Consider the following 24,299-nt stretch of genomic DNA (forward strand, 5'->3'; position numbering starts at 1 on the left):
CCACATGGGATGAAGGTGCTGAGTATACATAAACACACACCCACTATGCTGCTTTGGAGTGATGGCATCTTACTTCCAAAGATACTGCATATCACATGGACAGAATGCATGTCTTTTCATTAAGCTTTTCATTCGTAGGAGTTATAGTCAGTTGACTGGTGCATATGTGATTGGAACAACCAGATAGAGTGGCTTACATGCTAGATTTGTGGGTTCTCACATGTGTAGGCATTTTCTTCTATGAAATCTTTCTAGATACTCCCAAGGCATGTTAGTGACTCTTTTATGCAGTCATAAGGGTTGGTGCATATCTTTCCTCTGTCACTTAGCAATTGAGTTGTAAAATTGTTGACTTCACCCCTGAGACAGGGAGCTTTTTTTTTTTTTTTCCATTAACTTTATTGGTACATTTTAGGTATAAAATACAGTAACATTCATCATTGGGATCTTGTACCATTACATGAGTCTCTTGGTTCTTATTTTTTTCCCCTTCCCCTGCCCTCCCTTCCCTATTTGCAAAGACCTTGTTTCCATTTTTTCCCTCTTCTCATATTTTTTCCTTTCCCTTTTTTCCCTTCCCCTACCCCTCCCAATTCCTCTGCTCTTTTAGACCTTTTCTTCCTGTTACACAATATCAGTTATACATTTTTTAAATTACAATATTAAGATCTAGGAGACATTACCACAGATTTTACAGAATTTAAAAGGATATAGAAAGCATATTACAAAAATCTTTTTTGAAATAAATTTGACAACTTCTAAGAAGTACCTTGGAAGACAAATTAATGAAACTAACTCTGGAGGAAATATAAAATTTGAATAGCACCTATTAAAGAAAGTATATTCCTAGCTTGAAAGCCTACCTATATGACAACAGCAGGCTCATAAACATTTTAACTGATAAATTATATCAAACATTTAAAGCAGGAAAAAGAAGGAACACTTCTCCCCTCATTTTAGGAACTCAACATTGTGCTAATCCTAAAACTGGATAAAGATAATAGAAGAAAAAAGTATGAACATAGATAGAAATCTGTTTAACAAAACAAACTGCCAGAAGTCAGATCTGGCAGTATGTAGAAAGTGGTTTTGTTATAGGGATGGCAATGTTGGTTCAGCATTGGAAGATCCACCCCCAAAAGTCATCATTTTAACAGAGGAAAGGAAAAAGCCATATGATCCTGTCACTAGTTGGAGAAAAAGTATTGGACCAAATTCTACAGCTGTTCGGGGTAAAAGCTATCAGGAGACTAGAAGTAGAACAGAACCTTCTCAACAGATTAAAGACATGTACTCCATACTTCCAGTGAGAACACCTTATATGAACGGAGAAGATACAATGCTTTCTCCTTAAGGTGGGGAACAAGGGCAGATATGCCTACTCTTTATCTGTCCATTAAACTTTGAAACCTAGGCCCCACCAAAATAGTCTGGCAATAAAATGACACAACTAGGATAGGATTGGCATGGCAGAAGCGAAATCTTTATATGTAGATGAAATGATCATCTACAGAGAAAATACTAAGAAATCTCTAGGAGCCCCTAGAACTTGTACTTGAATTTAGCAGGATTAGAAAACACAAGGTATATATAAAAATTCAGGTCTGTGTATACTTGCTATAAATGAAGAATTGGATATTGAAATTTAAAAGTTATGTAGGAGTACAAAGGACCTAGAAAAGTTAAAAACAAAAACAAAAACAGTGTTGGAAGACATTTAGTACCTAACTTTAAGACTTCTTCTAAAGCTACAGTAATCAAGGCAGTGTTGGTGTAAGGAAAGACATATAGATCATTGGAATAAAGTAGAGAATCTAGAAATAGAACCACACATATATGGTCCACTGAGTTTTGAAAGATTATTTAACAGTAGCATTTTATAGAATATAAACTCAATTCAAGAGCCGAGGAAGAGATAGTATTTTCAGCAAACGGCACTAGAACACCTGGTATCCGTATATAAAAAATTAACCTCAACCCTTTTTTTCCATACATGAAAATAACTTGAAGGGATCTATAAACCTAAATAAGAAAGCCTAAAAGTATAAAACTTTAAGAAGACATTATAAGGGAAAATATTTATGACTTCAGGGTAGGCAAGAACTACCTAGGATACAAAAGACATGATGTATAAAAGAAAAAAATTGATAAATGAGATTCCATCAAAATTTAGAACTTTAAATGACATCATTAAAATGAAAAGTAGTCCTTAAACAGACCATATTTACAATGCATATAACCTATGACCAGAATATATAAAGAATTCTTAGAGCTTATTAATAGACAACCCAATTAAAATGTAGACATAAGAAGATGATAAATAGCCAGTGTAGCACAAGGAATGGTGTGCAATTCTAGAATCAGAAAAATACTAATCAGTACAATAACAAGATCGAATTATACACTCATTAGGGAGATGAAGTTCAAAGTTTTAAAAGCCTTGTCATGACTTTTTCTTTTTGTTGGATTCTCCCCCTTTGCGTTTAATTTGTCATGCCCAATGGATTCATTCTGGTGGGTTTCCTGGGGTTGTGATCCTCATTGTCTTTTCCTAGGGTATTGTCTAAAATATTTTGGAGTGCCGGTTCCATATTCACGAAGTTCCTGAGGTGCTCTTTATCATGAAAGCATCTTATTTCTCCATCAATTTTGAAAGATAGTTTTGCAGGGTACATCAGTCTGGGCTGGAGGCTGTTTTCCTTTAGGGCTTGAAATACATCACTCCGAGCTCTTCTTGTCTTGAGGGTTTGCATTGAGAAGTCTGCTGTGATTCTGATGGGCTTTCCTTTGTATGTGATTTGTTTCTTTTCTCTCACCACTTGTAGAATTTTGTTCTTCTGTTGGATTTCTGGAATCCTAACTATTATATGCCTATGTGTAGATTTTTTTTGATTAAGGCTAGCTGGAGTCCTATATGCCTCACTTATCTGTATGTCAAGTTCTTTTCCCCTCCTTGGGAAGTTTTCTGCCATCACTTCTGTGAAGAGTTTTTTTATGTCATCTGCACTCTCTCCTCTTTCTTCAGTGACTCCAATCAGTCTTATGTTATTCTTCTTTGCATCATCTAGCAGCTGCTGGATTGATTTCTTGTGTTCCCTTACAATTTTAAAGCAATTTTTCTTTTCCTGGTCACTAATTGCAATCTTATCTTCTATATGTGAAATTCTATCCTCACATTGGTTCATTCTGCTGCGCAGACTTTCGATGGAGTTTTTAATCTCTTGGAAATCTGTTTGTATCTGTTTTATGGATTCCATTTGTTTCCTTGTTGGGATTCCATCATCTTCCTCAAATCCTCTATTTTTTTATCTGTGTCCTCTCGATTTATTAATCATGTCTTGCACCATGAGCAAAATCTTTGCTTTTATCTGAGTAATTATTTCTGATTTCATTTTTCCCAGATCCTCTTTTGTTGCCAGTTCAGAGTCCAGGTGGTTGGTTGAGTATCAGATTGTTCCATTTTGTTTCCCTTTGGGGTTGCTGTAGGTGATCTGGAAGTCTGTTTTTGAGGCTTGTTTATGTGTCTTCTCATTTCCATGGGGGGGGGTGCTTCTGCCACCCACGTGGCCCACCTTCTCTGCCCTAGGATCTTGGAATGGCAGCAGGGGAGCTTCCTTCTGGGTTCTGGGACCGGCTCACCTTCTCTGCCCTAGGGGCCTGGGATGGAGGCGGGGAGCTTCCGGGTGCTGGGACCAGCTGAGCTTCTCTGCCCCGGGAGCTCTTTAAATATGGGGGCATGGCATGTTTGCACCATCAGCGCCCAGCACAGTGCCAGGCCCCGAGTCAGGACTGAATAAATGTTAGTTGTTGGATGAATGGATTGGTAAAAACTGCAGGCGCTGTATCTTGTAATTATATCTAGACAGGATAAACAGGCCACTGGAGACCAATTATAATTCCTTTTGCTTGCAGTGAGGCCATTAGCATTCTGAGATTATCACTAATTGTCAGAAGCCTATTTTTCTCTCTCAACACATTTTCACATTAAGGCCTCCTCATTTTTTGTTGTCATTCCTGTTTTTGAGCTCAGTTTATTTGTGCATTTATTTAAAAAGAATACTGTGGTTATTTGCTATGAAGAATGCTTGGCTCCAAGCAACTAAGTGAAGATCATCCTTCTATACAAGTGGTTCCCAGGGCCACAGGAATATAATTTCTTGTCACTCTGTGTGCTGACTTTTAATGATTCTGGATTTGTTTTATACTGTGTAGTAATAAGGTCATGTGAGTATGGGAGAAGGGGAGGAGTGGATGGAGATACTGAGAACTCTTTAGTTGCCTGTTACCCTGGATACGAAAGCCACTGCGGCTGTCACTTTGTACAACTCTGCTAAGCATCACATCAAAAATACATGTTTCCTGAATCTGAAGACAGCCCTTTCTTTATTTATGTTATGGGGCTGGTTTCCACTCTCCCACTCCACCATGATTAGTGTTTTTCTCCTCTTGATTGCTTGTGTGCAAATTCCAAATAGAGTGATGTGTAGGTTACCTACTTAACTAATGTAGAGTGGCAGTGCTGTGTACATAGCGAGAATGAGACTTCAGAGGAAATCTGCTCTTCCTTCCTTCCTTCCTTCTCTCCTTTTTAAATTTTTTTGGGAGAATTGGAGAGTTCTTTTTGGATATTTTTGAGATAACTTTTCATTTTGTTTTAATTTCAACTTTTAGAAGAGTTGTAAGAATAGTAATATGAACTCCAGAATACACTTTATCCAGCTTCTCTAGTAGTTTATATTTAGTTTCATTTGTTATATCATTTTCCTTCCCCTGCTCTGAGAGAGAGAGAGAGGGAGAGGGAGGGGGAGGAGAGGGGGAGGAGAGGAGGAGGGAGAGGGAGGGGGAGAGGGAGAGAGGGAGAGGTTTTTTCCTTTGAGCCACAAGTTGGAGGCCTTGCGTCTCTTCACATCTAAATACTTTAGTGTTTCTATCCTGAAAACAGGGAAATTCTCTTATACACAACCATAGCACAGTGATCAAAATCAGGGAATTTAACATGGATATAGTGCTAATGTCTTTTATCCACAGTTCATATTCAAATGTTGTCACTTGTCAGTTAACTGAGTTGAATCCCTCATTGCATTGAGTGGTCATATCTCCTTGATGTTCACTAACCTGGAGCAGTTCTTGAGTCTTTGAATTTTGTTACAGTAACATGTTGAGAAAGTATAAGGCCATTTCTTATGTAGAATGTCTCCTGTTTGGTTTTGGTTGCTGTTTCCTTGTGAGTAGATTCAGACTCTGTCATTCTGGCAGGAATATCATGGAAATACTGTATTCTCAGTGTGTCAAAGCAGGAGACACAAGACTTTTTATATTAGTGATGTTAATTTTGCTAACTTGTTAACTAGAGGTGGTATCTGTCACATTCTCCAATATGCTGTCTGTTCCATCCAAAAGTGTTAAGGAAAGTTACTTAAAACTATGTGAGTATATTTTTCCTCATCAAACTTTCACCCTTAAGAAATACTGCCTGTTGATGATTCCAGTTGGCACTCTGCTGGGAAGAGTGTTCCTGTCTCCATTATTTGCTAACAGTTTATGGAAGATTTTCAAGCCTGTATTTGGGAGGGATATGGTAGGCAGTTTTAATTTTCTGTTGTGTATTTGTCAGATTTTAGCTTTTTTTTTTTTTTGCTTTACCAGGGATCAAACTCAGGACCTTGCGCTTGCGAGGCAGGTGCAGTGCCACTGAGCTAAAGCGCCAGCCCTTAGCATCATTATTATTCTGGCCTCAAAAAATAACTTGAGAAGTATTCTCTCCCAATCTACTTTTTGAAAGATTTTGTTTAAGATTGCAGTTATTTTTCCTCTTAATAAATTCACAGTAAATCTCACTCTGATTCTAGTGAGATGGTTTTTTGGTAACATTCACTTTAAACGTAGGGCTTCATTTTTGTACTCTCATCTATGTCATTGGGTAAGTTGGATATTTTAGAGAATTAATTAATTTCATCTAAATTGTCAAATGTATTGGGTTAGAATTGTTCAAAATAGTTCCTTACTATCTTCTTAATAGGCTTTTAATGCCTGTAAGATCTGTAATGTTAGCTCTTTCATTTATGAGATTGGTAATTTGTGTTTTCTCTATTTTTTTTCTTAAATTCTTTTATTGGTACATTTTAGGTATACAATACAGTTATATTCATCATTGGGAACTTGTACCTTTACATGATGTATCTTGGTTCTTATTTTTTCCCCATTCCCCTGCCCTCCCTTCAACCCCTCCACCCCTCCCTATTTACAAAGACTTGTTTTCCACTTTTTCCTTTTCTCATATTTTTTCCTTTCCCTTCTTTCCTTTCCCCTACCGCTATATTTTTTCTTAAACAGTCTTGTTAGGGATTTATCAATTTTATTTATGTTTTTAAACCAGTTTTTTGCTTTATTGGATTTCTTTGTTGTTTTTTTTTAAGGATTGAAATCTTTTTTATTATATTTTAGTTTATTACTACGTGTGTGGTACATAATGTTTACATTCCTTGTGGCAAGTTGACACATGTACGTAAAACATCTTAATTCCTTTTTCAACCTTTTCCATTCCCTCTCCCCCCCTTCCAGCATCTCTTAATCCTTTCCTTTTTTTTTTTTTTTTGTATATGTCTACAATGCACAGTGTTTACATTCCTTGTGTGGCATTGGAATATGTCCATAAGACATCCAGATTCCTTTTTGTCATCCCTTATTCCTGCTTTCCCTCTCCTTTCCCTCCATTTCTTGATCCCCCTCACCTTTGAGAATGGTCTATCTCCCTGCTTCCTGTTATCTTTTATTTTGCTCTTTATTTTTACTCTGGGTTTCTTGTATAAGAGAAACCATGTGATATTTAAGCTTGTGCATCTGATTTATTTCACTTAACTAAAATATGGTCTCAGGGTACATTAATTTTCCTCCAAATGACTTGAATTTGTCCTTCTTTATGGCAGAGTAGAATTCCATTGTGTATCACTACCACATTTTCTTTATCCATTCATCTGTGGATGGACACATAGACTGCTTCCAAGATTTAGCTCTTATGAGTTGTGCTGCTGTACACATGGGTGTGCATACATCATTGTCGTAGGATCTCTTTAATTCTTTTGGGAAGATACCTAGAAGGGGAATATCTGGGTCAAATGCAATTTCTAGTTTTCGCTTTTTGAGGAATCTCCATACTGATTTCCATAGTGGTTGTACCAGTTTACATTCCCACCAACTATGTAGAAAGTTCCTTTTACCCTGCAGCCTGTCCAGCATTTGTTGTTTGATTTCTTGATGGTGGCCATTTTTTCTGGGGTAAGATGGAATCTCAGTGTTGTTTTAATTTGCATTTATCTAATAGCCAGTGATGTTGAGCATTTCTTCATGTATTGGTCATTTGTACTACTTCTTCTGTGAAGTGTCTATTCATTTTACTTCTCCATTTTTTTGATTGGGTCTTTTATTGGGGGGGGATCTAATTTTTTTTGCATTCTTTGTATATTCTAGATATGAGTCCTCTGAGAAATTGCTGGCAATTTTTTTTTCCCATTCTGTAGGTTGTCTTTTCACTCTGTTGGTTGGTTGTTTTGTTGTGCAGAAGCTTTTTAATTTAATATCATCCCATTTGTTGATTCTTGGAACTATTTCCTGTACAACTGGGGTTCAGTTCAGAAAGTCCTTGCCTACGTCTATGAATTCAAGTGTTTTACCTATCTTCTCTTCCAGCAGGTTGTTTCCAGTTTAACATTTGGTTCTTTGATGTATTTTTATTTTAGTTTGGTACATAATGAGAGATATGGGTCTAGATTCAGTCTTCTGCATTTGGATAGCTACTTTTCCCAGCACCATTTATTAAAGAGGTTATCTTTCCTCCAGTGTATGCTTTTGGCCCCTTTGTCAAACATCAAATAGGTGAATATGCCTGGGGTTGTTTCTGTATCCTCTGTTCTATTTCACTGAACTTCATGTCTGTTTTTGTGCCAGTACTATAATTTCTTTTTAAATCACAGTAGCTTTTAAAAAACTTTTTATTTATTTATTTTTATTCATTAAGTTTATTAGTACATTTTAGGTATACAATATGATGACATTTGTCATTGGGAATTTGTACCTTTACGTGATATATCTTGGTTCTTATTTTTTTTTCCATTCCCCTGCCCTCCCTTCAACCCTTCCACCCCTCCCTATTTACAAAGACTTTTTCCATTTTTTCCTTTTCTCATATTTTTTCCTTTCCCTTCTTTCCTTTCCCCTACTCCTCCACTTCCCCTTCCCCTTTAGACCTTTTCTTCCTGTTTCACATTATCTGTTATACATTTTGATTCTTATTTACACTTTCAGTTTCTCACACCAGAGAAACTATTCAGTATTTATACATCTGTCTCCTATTTATTTCACTTAAGAGTATGGCCTCAATGTGCATCCATTTAGCTATAAGTGACTCTAGTTTCTCATTCTTTATGGCTGAGTAGTACTCTATTTTATTAAAAAAAGAAACACATCTTCCTTAGCCAGTCTCCAGTTGATGGGCAATTGAGCTGTTTCCAAGTTCTAGCTATTACAAACTGTGCTGCTATAAACATGGGTGTGCACATATTGCTGTGTTATGATTCTTTTAATTCTTTTGGGAAGATACCCAGCAGGGGAATAGCTGGGTCAAATGGGACCTCTAGTCCTAGTTCTTTGAGGTATCTCCCTATTGATTTCCACAGTGGTTGCACCAGTCTGCACTCCCACCAGCAATGGAAAAGGGTTCCTTTTTCCCAACAACCCTGCCAGCATTTGTTATTTGTTGATTTCTTGATAGCAGCCATTATTTCTGGGGTGAGGTGGAATCTCAGTGTTGTTTTCATCTGCATTTCTCAAATGACCAGTAATGGTGAACATTTTTTCATATGTTTATTTGCTACTTTTACTTCTTTGTCTAAGAAATGTCTGTTCATTTCAGATGCCTGGTTTTTAATTGGGTCTTTAAGTTTGGGGGGTCTGACTTTTTTGAGTTCTTTATATATTCTAGATAGTAGTCTTTTGTCTGAGGAACAGCTGGTAAAATTTTTTTCCCACAATATAGGTTGTCAAATCTCAGTAGCTTTGTAATATAACTTCAAGTCCAGGATTGTGAGGGCCTCCAGCTTTGCTCTTGTTGCCCAGGATTGCTTTTGCTATTCTGGGTCTCTTTTTGTTCCATATGAATTTTAGGATTGTTTTCTCCAGTTCAGTGATGAAAGCCGTTTCAATTTTGATTGGGGTTATGTTAAATGTGTATATCAATTTTGGAAATGTGACCATTTTGATTATATTGGTGCTGCCCATCTAGGAACAGATAGGATGTCTGTCCATTTTCTGATGTCCCCTTCAATTTTTTTTTTTCAGAGTACTATAGTTTTAATTATAGAGGTCTTTCCTTAGGTTGCCTTCCTTAGGTTAATTCTTAAGTATTTAATTTTTCTTTGTGCTATTGTAAATAATGTTTTTTCCCTAATTTCTTTTCTCAGTGGATTCATTATTAGCGTACAGGAACACTATTGATTTTAGTGTGTTGATTTTGTTTCTTGCTACATTACTGAATTTGGTTATTAATCCTAAGAATCTTTTGGTGAATTTTTCTATGTAGAGGATCATATCATCTGCAAATAATGATAACTTGACTTTTTCCTTTCCAATGCACATCCTTCTTATTTTTCTTGCCTAATTGGTCTTGGTAATCTTTCACATATTATGTTGAACAGGAGTGGTGATCTTGTTTGTTTTCTTTGTTTCATAGATTTCTACTATTTATTTTTTCCTGTCTTTTACTCTCTTGAGCTCAGTTTTGTTGCATTTTTCTAGCTTCATAAAGGGGAAACAATATTTTTAAGCCTACCTTTTTTATTTTAAGTATGTAAAGGCATATGTTTAATGTTTACATTTTTGTGATATATTAACTCTTTTATCATTAAGCAGTATTTCTAGTACTAATCTTTGTGTTTGTCTACTGTGATATTAATATAACAAGCCCAACATTCTTAGGCTTATTACTGTTTATATTCTTTTATCCTCAGCCTGTATTTATATGTAGAATGTTTCTGCTTGCATTAGCCTATAGTTGGGTCTTGCTTTTGTATCTAGGCTGATAGTTTCTGCTTTTTAATTGGAACATTCAGTCCATTTATCTTTATATGATTATTAATATATTTGGATTTATTTCTGCCACTTTGCTATTTATTTTCCATTTTTCTCATCAGTTTTTGTTTCTTTGTTATTTTTTTTCCTTCTTTCTGTTGGGTTAATTGAATATTTTTTTAAGATTGTGTCTTAATTTCTCAAAAATGACAACAATTTAGCTGGTGTAGTGGCTCATGCCAGTAGTCCCAGCACTCTGCAAGCTGAGCAGGAGGATTCCAGGTTTGAGCCCAGTCTGGGCATCTTAGTGACTTAGGGAGACCCTGTCTCAAAATAAGAAATAAAAAGGGCTGGGGTGTAGCTCAGGGGTGCAGCCTGGGGTTCAATCCCCAGTACTGAAGCGGGGTGGGGGTGGGGGGGCAAAAACTACAGCAGCTTTTAGCAGTGTCGTTTCATTCACTTTTATCCTTTGTGTTGTTGTTGTTATTTTCATACGTATTATGTCACAAATTTCTTTTGAAGAAGTTAATGAAAGAAAAAAATACAGCCTTTTGTACTTTGATTTTTTTATCATTTGTGGGAATTATCATTCCTTCTTTTCCTAGAAAGAAAAAATACAGCCTTTCATACTTTGATTTTTTACCATTTGTGAGGATTATCGTTCCTTTTTTTCCTAGAACTTCTTTTCCTAGTTACCATCTGGTGTCATTTCCCTTCATCCTGAAGAACTTACTTTTTAGCACTTTGAATAGTTTAGGTCACCTGGTGATGAAATCTCTGTTTTGGTTTATCTAACAGTATCTTTAGTTTACCTTCATTTTTGAGTTATAGTTGTGCTTGATAGAGAGTTGAGCTTGACGAATTTGGTTTTTTTTCCTTTAGCATTTTTAAAAATCATTCTGCTCTGTTCCTCATGGAAATTAATTGTGATTCATATTATGCTCACCTTGTTGGTGACACATGTGGCCTGGTTGCTTTGGTATTTCAAATGACTGATTTTCTTGTTGTTTGCAGATGATCTGCAAAATGGCTGCAATGCTGAGTAAGAGCACAGTTGAGCGCCTGCTACTCCCTCGGTTCTGTGAGCTGTGTGGTGACAGGAAGCTCTTTCAAGTTCGGAAGGTGGGAACATAAGAGTTTCAAAACTCTAATTAAAATACTCAAAATCAGTTCCTCTAAGGTTTCTGTCTACATCTTCAGTAGGGAAATGTGGCCCTCATGAACTGTGTAAGGAAAATATTTGAACAGGATTCTAGTTTTTATTGCAATTAGGAGATACTTAGAGACCTGGAGATAAGAATCTTTGTGAGCAAATCAGTTGCTCTTGGGATCTTGCTGGCTGATGGTTAGATGCTGTTAACCAGACCTGCAAGGTCTTTGATTTCCTGGGGTGATTTGTGTCAGAACCCTCTTATTTTGGCTGTGCCTTCCAACCCAGCCCCAGCTTCCCTGTGAGTTGCTTGCCACTTAGTTGTCAGATTCTTCCTGTGCAGGCTGTTGCTGTCCTTCCCCCAACAACCTCAGCCTCCACCTTGCTGCCTGCAGGCCTTGCTCCTCTGGCCTCTCTGCATGGTTCATGGGCAAGATGATGGCCTCACTCACCAGGCAGAGACTGTAACAGCTCTCTTTTTTCCCGGTTGCTAACCAAATGCATTATGTATCCAGATCAATTAAGAGCCAGAAAAACCCTAGAATTGAGCACCTTGCAAACCTTCTGTTTTAGATGCAGCAGAGGCACCTAGCATGGTGCCGTGTGGGTGCTGGGCTTGGTAGGGGCCTCTTAGCTGCCTGACCGGAGGCATAATTCTTCCTGGGTTCTTGCTTGTTAGTTTTTACAATTTGTTAAGACAAAAAAAGAAAGAAAAGAATAATGGGCATGTCTTTTGCATTCTTAAGGTGTGTGCTATGAATTTTGGTGATGTTTGTCATGCTGTTGGACAAGAAGCCACTGAGAAATTTTTGGTATGTGAAGTTTTTTTCAATCCTAATTGGTGATTTACTTCTTAGTGCACTTTCTGAATCGGTGTAAGGTTTTGTACTTAGGAGTCTCTTATTTGGATTGGCAGCTCAGTTTTGCATTCATCAGTATGAAAGTTCTCAACTTGTGAAGTTACCCTTTTTCCTAAGCATTAGGCAGCTGGTCTGGGGTATGGGATGGAAGCAGCCTAGGGCCAGTTTCCTTTGGAATTTGCTGTTGTCTCCTGCAGTTCACAGTCCCTTGTTTCTTCTCACTGTCTAAGCCGCTGTCTGTCTCTTCTCCCCTCCTTATTCTACTACACTATCACATTGCCATTGGGCCTCAGAACCACTCGGATTTTTTTTTCTTGGTTGGTAGGTCACTGGCCTGTCAGGTCTCTTTACAAATAAATATCTTTTCTGCCTCATTCCAGTCACCTTTCTCAGTTCTGTACACTACCCTGATCTATGTGGGTTTCACCTCTGGGCAGGCATCCAGACTCTCCTGCCCACTGTACTATAGAATGTTTCTCTCTCCTTTCCACACCTGGCCTTTTGTTCAAAGTGCCCCATGAGAGTTTTTTGCATGGGGATTCGGAGGTTAGGGCCCCATCCTGTTCATCTTTGTTTCCCCATTGCTTTTACCTGGTGCCTGGCACCTAAAGGTGTTACTGTTATTGACAGAACGCCCTACCTGTATGGTGGGAATTTAACCTCAAAGAGTGTAAGCTTTAAATTATTTTTTAAATTTAAGTCCAGAACTTTATTTGTTTTGTTGGAAGTATAGGCCATGTCAACATAGTTCTAACCCAAGAATAGTTTGTAATGGTCTGCTGCTTTGAAGAGAATGTTGTCTTCTACTTATGTATCTGAATAAAGAACAGTAGTGACCAACATGGTAATTGTTGTATAGGTAGATATTTCTATGACCATATCATATTCCCATTTAGGAAACATTTTAGGCTACTTTACATTAGGTCTTTTTCTTTTTTTGGTACCGGGGATTGAACTCAGGACTTTGTGCTTGCAAGGTAGGCACCAGAACCACTGAGCTAAATCCCCAGCCCAGGCTATTTTACATTAGGATATTAAGATCAGAGCATCTTAAAGGATAAATTTTAAAAGAAAATGTAATCATGACCTTCATGTAAATATAAATGAACATATGTCAAAGATTATATTTAATAGCTGGGCATGGTGGCACAAGCCTGTAATCCCAGCATTTGGGAGGCTGAAGCAAGAGGATCACTGTGAGTGAGTTCAAGGCCAGTCTGAACACTATAGCGAGACCCTGTCTCAAAACACCAAAAAACAAAACAAAAAATAACTCCCCCAAACCATAAAAACCCCAAACCTTCAAAAAGCAAAAAAACCTGAGATTACATTTAACTCTTTTATAGGGAAAACCAGTAAGTGTTTAATAGAGAACTGAGAGTACCCCATATTTCCACTTGAATCAAGGAGTCCCAAAGGGAGCTCACAGAAAGACTCAGAACTGTGTCCGTGTCTAGGGTGGTAACTGATTGCGTTCTGTTGGGCACAGTTCAGATTGCTGCAGGCAGGATCTGTGTGTCACTGTCCTTCTGTCTGAACAGAGCTGTAGAACCTTGTCAGAGGCAGGGACAGGTAAGCAGGCAGTTGGGACATTAGTAAGTTTCAGTCTTTTACCATCTTTACCTATATTGCCTGTCATGAGTATGTCATTCTGCCTTTTCAGAGTTTTCTCTATTATCTTATTAAATTTAGCCAAGTCACTTAACTAAGTTAGGAGGTGAAGGAGATGTTACTTTCTTATCACACTTGCTCTGTCTCAAATGCTTCCTTTTAGAGCACTGTATATTTGCCTTTGTTCTTATTTTCCGGATCTGTCTTTACTGCAACATCGAGACAGGTTCTACCTATCCTTAGAGTAATCAGATTTGAGTAACTCTATTACTTGTTTTATTTTTGCTAGCTCCTCAGATTTTTCGAGCTCTGCTCAGATAACGTATGGGGTATGCGGAAAGCCTGTGCGGAATGCTTCATGGCTGTGTCCTACAACACCTCCCCTGAGGTCCGCAGAAGCCAGCTTTCACCTCTTTTCATCAGACTCCTCAGTGACCCCTGTCGCTGGGTGAGTGATGGGAGCCCCGTCACACTGGCCTTGCCACTGTCCACCTCACCAGCCGCATCCAACTTCTGGGCCTTGCTTCAGTGTCTGGATTTGTATTTTGTCCTTTCAATTACTGACTGGCATAATTAGACTTTGATCTTGTGAGGTCGAAATCTAATTTCAGGACATCTGAAATCTCCAAAACATGGAGGTGAATATTGAGGAAGTGGTACATACCTCAACATCTGCAGCAAGTAAATGTCAGAGAACTGAGAAGGAGAGCACTGTAACTGAGCAGTTAGCTTTTGTGTTACTACCATAAACTTGCCCATGACAATTAATAAGTATTGTTTGTTGTGGAATTAATATTCTAAAAGAATAAAAAGTGCATAATGGGGCCAAATTTCTGCTTATTTTCTATTGAAAAATAGTTTCATTGGAGTTTAGGGACTGATGTGGGAAGGAGTAAATTTGTATAGACCCAATTTGACGGGCATCTGGGGACAGCCGTCTGTGTCAGCCTGGGGTCAGCCTGGCCTCTGCTGCACTGTTCTTTCTCTCTGGTTTCAGGTGCGCCAGGCTGCCTTCCAGTCCCTTGGGCCCTTCATTTCCACCTTTGCAAACCCCTCCACGGCTGACCTGTACATTGGAGAGGACAGCACCCTGAGCATCCAGCCACCAAGCCAGGATCTGGAGGCTGACTTTGCCTCTGCCTCACCTAATCCCAGTGCTTGTGGTGATGCCTGCCCCACTAGGTACGCTCCCACCAAGATCATCACCAGACTCCCATTTTATCTCAAGCATCCACCTAGAATTCTGGCAGTCTGGAATTTTAGTAATAATGACCTTCTGGGTAAGATGGAATATTAGAGCTTTAATTATGTAAAGAAGCAAAAACTAAATGCAATAATGATTTTGAAACCTGACTACTGGGTTATAAATAATGAAGCTACTGTATCTCCTAAATTTAGATAAAATATTCATTGAGAGTAGTGATTAAATAACCTATAAAGAAAATTTTCTTTTACTTTTTGATTAATGAAATTCTTTGGCTAATTTACATAGGGAAAAATGTGATTCACCCAAAGTCCTATGTTCTTTTGTGAAGTAGGAGTTCTGTGCACATAAAGGTGACATTCCTGACCACCACTGATAAACCCCACAGTGCTTTGTATGGCAATTAATCTTAGGTTTTTCATATCTTCTAAGGATGGCATAACCCACCAAACAACTTGAGGTAGTTTATAAATGTCTCTGTATTATTAGTGTTATGCAGGAGTGTGAGAGCAGCCAGTTCATACCTCAGATAATACAGATCCTCTGAAGATTGCTTTGGCCTTCCCTTCACCCTTCCTCCATGAGAATTCAATGAGCTCCTGCTAAATGTCAGGCCCAACTGCCACACATATGGTATGATTGGAAAGTAGTCTGATATGATTGAAGAGTATAGTGAATGTTTAAATATTTTTAAAGATTTATTACAGTGAAAGACACATTGCTATTACCCCCCCCCCCCAAATACTCCCTCTTTCCTTGAACACACTTATCCCATCATTCTTGGTGCTTTCTGAAGCAGTTCTGGAAGTCCTCTTTCATGTCTTTAATTGTGCTGTTGTGGCTGCCTCAATATCCTGAATTGACTCAAAATTTTTATTGACTTTGAGGAAGAGCCCAGACCTTGCATGATGCTAGTTGCAGTGATGTAAGTAAGGTAGATGAGGATACACTGTAATGTTTGTACAAGTCTGCCTCTCCATTGGGTGACACTTGGTAGCAGCATTCACTGTGTTTTTTATTGTATCTCATAAAAACACTTCCAAAAGAGGACTTCCAGGACTGCTACAGAAAGTGGCAAGAACAATGGATCAGTGTGTTTGAAGCAAGGGGGAGGATTTCTAGGAAGATTAATGGTAATATGTCTTTTACTGATATATATTTTATTTAAATATTCATCATACAATTTGGTCACTCCTATTCCTCATAAAGACTTTCAAGGTGGGTAACAAATAACCAGGTCTTGCCAGTTTTGGGACCTTTTTATTTCCCATCACCTGTCTGTGGTGGAGGCACTACTGGGCAGTAAACTGTTTAGGTGTAGGCACCAAGAAGTTTTTACAGCAGCCAGGACACATCACCACTTGAACTCAGTGAAGGGTTGGCTGAACGTCTGTGTAGCATTTCCCATGTATGCTGTACTGCCCTTGGAGCAGGGGCTACTTTGATCTCTTTCTCACTCGTGAGGTTTTAATTTTCTGACACCAGGGGTCACCAGAAGGCCTGGTGATGAGTTAGAGGAAAAGGACTGGGCTTGTGAGAATTTTGGTCACAGGATTTTCCATGTTACCTCCAGGCTATTACGTGGGACTGAAAGTCTGATTCCTTCTATTTAACCCAGTTCAACAAAGCCTGTGCAGACAGAGCCAGATCTACGTGTGGAAGGGACACGAGTAGAAACCAGTATTTTCCTGCATGGCGATAGCTCTTCCAACGGCCTAACAGAAAACCCAAAGGAAGGTCCTGCTTTGGCTGGAGCTGAGTTGACTAGGCTTTCCCCAGAGGCCAATGCCATCTTGGAACTCCCTTCTACTAACAACTTCCCTATCAGTAGCCACCCAGAGAACTCAGATGATGTATTCAGTAATGTCCTTTATTGGCGAACTCCTCTCCCTGACATCAGCAAAGACATGGAGCTGTTTCTGAGTGAGGCTGGCGCTCAGGAAGAGGGCTGTACAAGACCTGAGAGTGTGTACAACAGCTGTGTAGCCAGAAGTGAGATTCAGAAGGTCCTCAGGAGTTTACAGGAACATATGATCTGTGATCCAGATGTTCAAGGTAAGTTCATTCTCCTTAAAGAGAAAATGGAATAGGATGTTTCTGTGTTGTACATTGCACATGGCCACTTCCTTCTTCCTGAGGCCTGTATACTAGTACGTGTGTCTGCCTGTCTTTATTTACACTGTACATGCCTGTAGGGAAGAGACTGGTTTGATCTCACCATGGCCGGTAAAGTCAGAGACGTTTCCATGTGGACCTGTGTGAAGACTACACCTCCTTGTTCTGAGGACAGATGTGCGCAGCTTGAAGTCTGGTCTAATGGAGCAGGGGATGGTGGTTGGGCATATCTATAGCGTGAAAGTCTCATTAGCTCCATGGCTGCTATGATGTCATTTCCCGCGTCCAGTGCCCTTTCTAGTAATGAACAGCTAAGGGTGGTGTTCCTTTAGGAGCTTATTAAATCATCCCTTAGCTAAACTCTAAGGGTTCTGTCTTTGTGCTGCTTGGAAAAGTACAACTTCTTCTTTGGGCTATTTTTCATTTTATGACTAGTGCTCCCACTGAGCGTCTGATCTGAGAGCCAGACCTTGCAATCCATATCCATTATCACGACTCTTCTTTCTCTAAACAGTGCTATATTTGTATTCCTTGAGTTGGAGAAATTGGAAAAAACAACACTTGCTGCTGTTGCTGGGCAAAGCTTTGTGAAGCTTTCGAGAAGAGAAATGTGAAGATCCAGTTAGCCCTATGATTATTCTTTGTCCTTAAGTTTGTGAAGGAAATTAAATTAGTGTTTGCTGAAGGAATGAACACATGTAACGTATCACATCTAATAGCTATAGACAAAGGTCTGGTTTTGGAAAACACACTACTGGATCTGTCTGATCCCCAGTGTTAGGACCAGAGCAGGGGGCCAGACAGCAGTGAGGCGGACTTTTTGCCCTGGCTTCTGGTTGAGGGGACTGTGCAGGAGCCCCACATAGCCTTTGGTGAGGGCAGGGACATGATATGCTCCGGAAGCACAAGCAGGAAGCTCCTCTTTCCTGGGGACAGAGCAGATGTCTGGCAGAGGACATCTCAGAGCAGGTGGGATTTGACCTGGGCTTGGGGAGGGCGGGAAACCACTATCTAGGGAGGTGGAGAGATGAATGCCAGAGAGTTCTTTCAGTTCCTTGAAGCCATTGTCTGTAGTATCTTACATGTATATGCTGCTTAACTTCTTTGTAAGGAAGGATTTACCACTTTCCTTAGATCTTGAAAGCATCTGTAACCCTAAAAGACTCAGGAAAAAAAATGACATGTTTTGTTTGTGGGCTGGTCATGGCAAGGAATGTCCCTCAGGTCTTGGAAGCACCTGGTGTGCTTCTCTAAGGAGATGGGACTTGCCTTGGGCATGGTGGGACTTGTCCTGAGCCAGCTATAAGTTCCAAACGTTTGAATGAATTTTGGGGTGTGTTGAGTCTAACTGGTGGAAAATAAGATGCAGGAAGTAGTTTGTATGTACTGGGAGGTTGGAGACATGGAAACATGCAGTTTTATTTTTATAGAAGGATACGTGGAATATGTCATCTTTTTTGTTATGCAATCTCAGTCATCTTGTAGACAGGTAGCCCTGGGGGCTTATTAAGATCATTACTCACCAAATTGGTCTACTCTTACAGTTGTCTGTGTGTGTGTGTGTGTGTGTGTGTGTGTGTGTGTAGCAGAAAAGGTAGCATCCTATTTTATAAATAGGGAAAAAGATATCCCTTGCCAAGGTGGGGGACCTCCCAGCCATCATTGTTCAATAATGTTATATTATCTTTCTGTGGAAGACAGTGGAGTCAAACTCTGGTTTTCCTGATTAAGGCTTTTCAAGTTCAGATTTGATGTCTCTTATGTACCTTGCATTTAGTGAAATGGTTACTATCATGTCCCTAACTGTGCACCTTGCTGAGGAGACTCCAGAGCCCTGCTTCCAAGTGGTTTTCGACTCTGGAACAGATGTGCATGTCTGTGCACTGCTCACATCTCGTAGCATGGTGCACACTTCTCTGAAATAAGCCCCACAAGCCACATGAAGTTATTACAATTCTTGAAACTTCTCTCCCTGCAGCTCAGGTTCAGGTATTATCTGCTGCCCTGAGAGCTGCACAGCTGGACTCCACGAATGAACCTGAGAGCAGGCCACCAGAAGGTCTAAATGAAGTGTCCATTTCAGATCCCAGCTCTGCCCCTGACAATCAGATCCCTCCGTCAGCCTCATCATCTCAGAATGAGCTCTCTGTGGCAAGGATATTACAAAGCACAGTAAGTATTTGCCTTATCCCTCAGCCACCGAGGATGTGACAGAAATCACAAAGCTGCATTTTCTTTTATTAATATATCCCTGCAGAGAATATAAATGGCAAGTTTCATTTCATTCTTAAGGTCATGTTTTGGATAACTAGACAACCAATCAATCAAGTGATTGATAACACCGATTCTCTTCCATGGAAACAGGGTGGAGACCAGAAATTACCTTCCCTCTTCTGGTGGTAACAACAACTGGTTCTGTGGGGGCATTAACCATATAAATGTTCTGTGTCAATGCTAACAGTCATTTACATCTTTTAATAATGGCAGAGAGTGAATTCATGCAGTTCCTAGAATTTAAAGTTGTCTGAGGCCTTAGAGAATGATTATCACTTCTAGCCCCTCATTTTACAGGAGCCCTAGTGGCACTAGCATGCTGCTCTTTGGAGGAAAAACCAGCAGTGCCTACTTTTCATCCTGCAGCTCCAAGCCAGCTCCTTTTGAGACCAGGGCCTTGAAGCTGGTTGGGGAGCAGCCTAAGACTTGTATCTTCCTTGAGTCTCTCCGGAAGCCTTCCAACCTCTTGTAGCTGGCGGGGGGGCCGGGGGGGTGGGCCCTGACTGACTCCTCTACCTCCCTAATTCTATTCCTGGTAAGCTTGCACTTGGAACACCTTAAGCTGGGACCTCCCACAGGTAGGGGTAAGAGTAGAGAATTTAAACTAGAGTTGTCTGTGATTGTGAAAGTCGGAAGAAAATCAACACTTTCTCTTTACCGTGGACCATGAAAGACAGGCTCTTCAAACTCATGGTCTTCCAGGTCAGAGTGAAAAATCAATCCTATGTTCATAACAGTTTATAATTTAGTTTTAGCAATTAAACTAACTTGTCACCTCTTGCCCCTTATAGACCTACTCCAATAAAGCAAAATAGGACAAAAACTGCAAAAAATCAAATATAAAAGGTTTAAAATTGGTTAAGGTTATCATTGATTCGATTAGTAAGACATGCATGAGATGATCTTATTTTGCTGGTTTGTCTCTTAAAAAAAAATGGCACAAAAACTCATGTTGTTACTCTTGTTCCCATACTACAGAAACCATGTGTGTGAAGTAGAAAGATGCGTGACTGCATTGACCTTGGTGGGGTGTAATGGTATTTGGATATTTATCAGAGACAGAAGAGAAAGAGAGAGAGGGAGGGAGGGAGGGGAAAGAAAGGAAGGAAGGAAGGAAGAAAGGAAGGAAAAGGAAGAGTAGATGGATGGATGGAACGAAAGAAGGAAAAAGAACAGATTCCTCTAAATTAGGGCCTTTGAGTTATGGGTGTGAGGGGCTTTGTGCCATCAGGACTCTGTCTTTATGTAAGTGTAGGAGTTAGTCCATTTATGTTTGCAGCTTGGCTCTAAAGTCTAGTGGGATCAGGCCTGAGGTCTCCAGCTGCAAAGGAAGGAAGAGGAAACAGAAACACAAGAGAGCTTGGACAATGAAGGGAAGGCTTCCTTGTGCAAGATGCTGGGAAATAGTGCCATGGTGGGGGCCCCAGAGCTGGGGAGCTGACTGCCCCACCTGACTCTTCCGTGGTGCTTGTTTCTACATGAAGTGCTCAGGGGAGGGGGGATGCTGCTCTCCCATGTGGCTCTTTTGAAGAGCGTGGAAACCATGTGGCAGAAGCCCATCTGTGTCCTCTCCCCAGGCCCCTCTCGCTGGCTACGACTGCATCTTGCATTTGTGGGTTTAGCATGATGAGGTGGGTAAAAAACATGTAAATCTCCTGAAGACTCAGATTCTTCTAGAAAGGGGGTGTGGGGCAGTGAGTGGGTGCACAGTAGCCATTCCAAGTACTGCCCCACTGCAGGGGTGGGTTGGGAAGTGAACTCCAGGGGCTTGGCTTGTGTCGGTTTGCTTAGACCTTGGCTTGGCTGCTGAAGTAAGAGCTGTACATAGCAGTTGCAGTGAATAGTTTGGAATAAAATTAATTCTTAAAATGACAATTGTGATTCCAACCACACATCTTAGTATACGTGAATTTATTAACTTGGAGAAATTGAGGTTTTCATACACAAGAGAAATCTTAGGTTATTATTCCAAAATATTTCTGTTTTATCATATATTCTGTTAAAATAAACCGTACCTTTCCATGAAAACCTTGGGAATTGAAGGTTCTGGTAGCATGCCTCAGAGTAAACGAAGCATCTGTCAGTATATTAATCGACTTTCCTGGATCATATATTGAGCTGATTTGTCAAAATCTATTAGGCTGGTAGACAGTATGACATTTCAAGTGCAAGTTGGAAATCCATGTTATGGTTGAAGGAGAAGGTCAGGTTCATCTCAGTTAATGTTAATCAATGATCAGAGACCAATATGTCACTGCTGAATGTTCTTGCTCATTTTAATTGTTAACCTGATGTAAAAGTTCATCACCAAACATCAGGAGTGTTTGTACATGTGAAAACTGAGAAGAGTTTATTAAGTAAATACTCCTTTATCTGCCATGTCTTTTCATTCAGATTCACTGTCCCCCGCTCCCAGTCCCCCCAGTTTTCCCACAGAGGTCACTGTAGGGTCTGATTCCTGAGAAAAGCTATAGGTACTTGCTCTGCCATTTCTTGCAAACCTTGTCTTTCCTTCTGGGGAAGCATAAACGTGTGAATGGTATTTGTGAGTGTTGGCTAGCTACAGTAGGGAGATTCTGGGGTTAAAGGCTAGTAGATGCAGGCTCAGCTTGTTGGTAGTCACCAGCTTTGATGTCAGCCTTTGTTTTTTTCTAAGCACCTTAAGTAGTCTTGAAATTAACATGTATGAAATCTATTTCCCATAACACTTAAAATGACTGGTGTGCAAATAAACTTTTTAACACCTGGAAAGATACTACTGGCTTTAAGACATGTTCTTGGGTTGGCTTGTGAAGACATTTCTGGTATGAAAGAGGATACTCTGGAGGGGGAAAAGATGGACAGCTTCCTCCTCTGGCATAAATCAGTAATGTGTCAATCAACTTTGTAGGATCCTGGTGATGTCCAAAATGGAGCCAGTGACCATTGGGAGACTCAGCAGAAGCCTGAACCAACCACACTTGAGGAGAATAAATCTAATTTACAGGTTTGTTCCTTGTGGGGGAGGGGGTGGTGGAAGAAAAGAAAAAAAGCAACTCAAACCTCTATATTTTCTGAAAGTTAAGTTTAAGAATGGCCATTGAAGCTGGGTCCAGTGGCATATACCTGTAATCCCTGCACTCTGGAAGGCTGAAGCAGGGGGATCACAAGTCTAAGCTTATACTGGACAGTGACTTAGCAAAAGCCTGTCTCAGAGAAAAAGGCTGGAGATGTAGATATAGCTCAATGTGAAGGCATCAGGTTCAAGTCACGGTATTGCAAAAAAAAGTTATTCAAAGCCAATATTTTTCTGTCACTGTTAATTATATATCTTAGTTCACAATCCATGTTACTAATGTTTCCTCTCTAACTTAAAAAAATGAATCCTCAAGTACTGTTTAATTTTTTAAATTAAAAATATTTTTTTTTGGTACTGGGGATCAAACTCAGGTCCTTGTGTTTGCACAGCAGGCGACGAAACCACTGAGCTAAATCCCCGGCCCCCTCAAGTACTGTTTAAAGTCCTCTGAACAATCTTGTGTACTATTTTAATAAAACTAAGCAATATAAGAAAAGAACTTTGACATCTAACCTTCATGTTTAGAGTCTGTGTATGAATCACTTGCCCTTTTTTTTGGTCTAGGAGGTTGAGAGCTGCTTTTGTTGAACTGTTTTTGATTTTGTTCTATCTTATGAATGGGCTTCTTCTGCTGAGTAATTTCCCTTAAATGATCTTAATTATCATGATGCATTGTTTTCACAGAGATAAACATGAGTAAAGTAAGGTTTTAGGAAGGAGGCATGCCATCAGCTGGAAAAACAGCAATGGCCTGAGAAGAGGTCTTGGGCATCTCCACACTCCACACACTCATGGCTGGGTGAGCACTGAGCAGACTGGACTGTCTAAGCCAGTGATGGCGAACCTTTTGGAGCTTTCATTGATGCCAGCAGCCCACTGCGGCACACATGCCATACTCACCATCACTGGCCTAGATGGTTGTCAGTGATGCCAGATGTAATAGAAAAGATGAAAGTAGGGATTGCCGCAGCTTCCATTAGGACTGAAACCTCACTCCCTGGATAAAATAAGCTCATTAGCCCAAAGCTTTTTGGCTTAGGTAGGGCTTCTTGCTCCTCTCATATTTCTGCTATGCTGTTTTCACCTTGGAATTCCATATTCCTTGTTTTTCATGAGCTGACTGTTCTCTTTGACCTTATTTCCTACAAACCTGATGGTTTCCTTCCTCTCCTGTTTCCTAGGATATAATTCCTCAGCCATTGCTGGATGAGTTCATGTCAATGACAGACCCTGCTCGAGCCCAGACCGTGGACACTGACATAGCCAAACAGTGTGCCTACAGCCTCCCCGGGGTGGCACTGGCCCTGGGGAGGCAGAACTGGCACTGTCTGAAAGGCACCTACGAAACACTGGCTTCTGATGTTCAGGTAGAAACAACCATTTCAGAGGCACGAGAATAAAAACGCAGTCATCTTATCGGGAGGTAAAGGGAAGCTACTGCAGTAAGGCTTGTTGGCCTGAGTTTCATGTGGATGCAGATTGGCACATTTACTGGCCTCTGATGAAATATAGCTTTAAGTGGCCAACACCTGGCAGCATCCATTTTGCTCCAGAAATGCCATGGAAGAGGTGAGACATGTTGACTTGCACTTGCTTGTTGTGATTTGTGTGTCTGCTGTGCACCCCTAGTGGAAGGTCCGTCGGACCCTCGCCTTCTCTATTCACGAGCTGGCTGTGATTCTTGGGGATCAGTTGACAGCAGCCGACCTGGTGCCCATCTTCAATGGATTTTTAAAGGATCTGGACGAAGTACGCATAGGAGTACTTAAACATCTGTATGATTTCCTAAAGGTAGGAAGAAGGGTTGAAGCAAACCAGAAAACCCCTCCTTTTCCAGCCAGTTTTATTAGACTCTGGATATGTATAGTATCAATGAAAAAAAAATGGCAGTTGTCTGGATTTCTTCAGTTGAAATGCATCATCTAGTATCTTAAAGTGGGTGTTCTTTGATCGACAGGAAATACA

General features: G+C 40.0%; 1 protein-coding gene across 10 annotated transcripts in view; it reads left to right on the forward strand.

Moving 5' to 3' along the window:
* Positions 1 to 24,299, forward strand: part of LOC101710030 (serine/threonine-protein phosphatase 4 regulatory subunit 1-like) — a 96,960-nt gene that overhangs the window by 62,357 nt on the left and 10,304 nt on the right. For 7 of the 10 annotated variants that reach the window (XM_004840937.4, XM_004840933.4, XM_004840934.4 and 4 more), the window contains 9 exons: positions 11,077 to 11,184; positions 11,959 to 12,024; positions 13,973 to 14,131; positions 14,681 to 14,865; positions 16,506 to 16,942; positions 18,981 to 19,174; positions 22,167 to 22,262; positions 23,516 to 23,701; positions 23,964 to 24,125. In XM_004840937.4, coding sequence (XP_004840994.3) covers positions 11,077 to 11,184; positions 11,959 to 12,024; positions 13,973 to 14,131; positions 14,681 to 14,865; positions 16,506 to 16,942; positions 18,981 to 19,174; positions 22,167 to 22,262; positions 23,516 to 23,701; positions 23,964 to 24,125 — 1,593 coding nt within the window. The remainder of the gene's footprint in view (positions 1 to 11,076; positions 11,185 to 11,958; positions 12,025 to 13,972; positions 14,132 to 14,680; positions 14,866 to 16,505; positions 16,943 to 18,980; positions 19,175 to 22,166; positions 22,263 to 23,515; positions 23,702 to 23,963; positions 24,126 to 24,299) is intronic. The other 3 variants (XM_004840935.4, XM_087197503.1, XM_021255162.2) reach the window with 2 other exon arrangements.

Source organism: Heterocephalus glaber, unplaced genomic scaffold (genome assembly GCF_053883595.1).
Source record: "Heterocephalus glaber isolate CG9 unplaced genomic scaffold, H.glaber_assembly_v1.0 deba00001673, whole genome shotgun sequence".
In the NCBI taxonomy this organism is placed as follows: Eukaryota; Metazoa; Chordata; class Mammalia; order Rodentia; family Bathyergidae; genus Heterocephalus; species Heterocephalus glaber.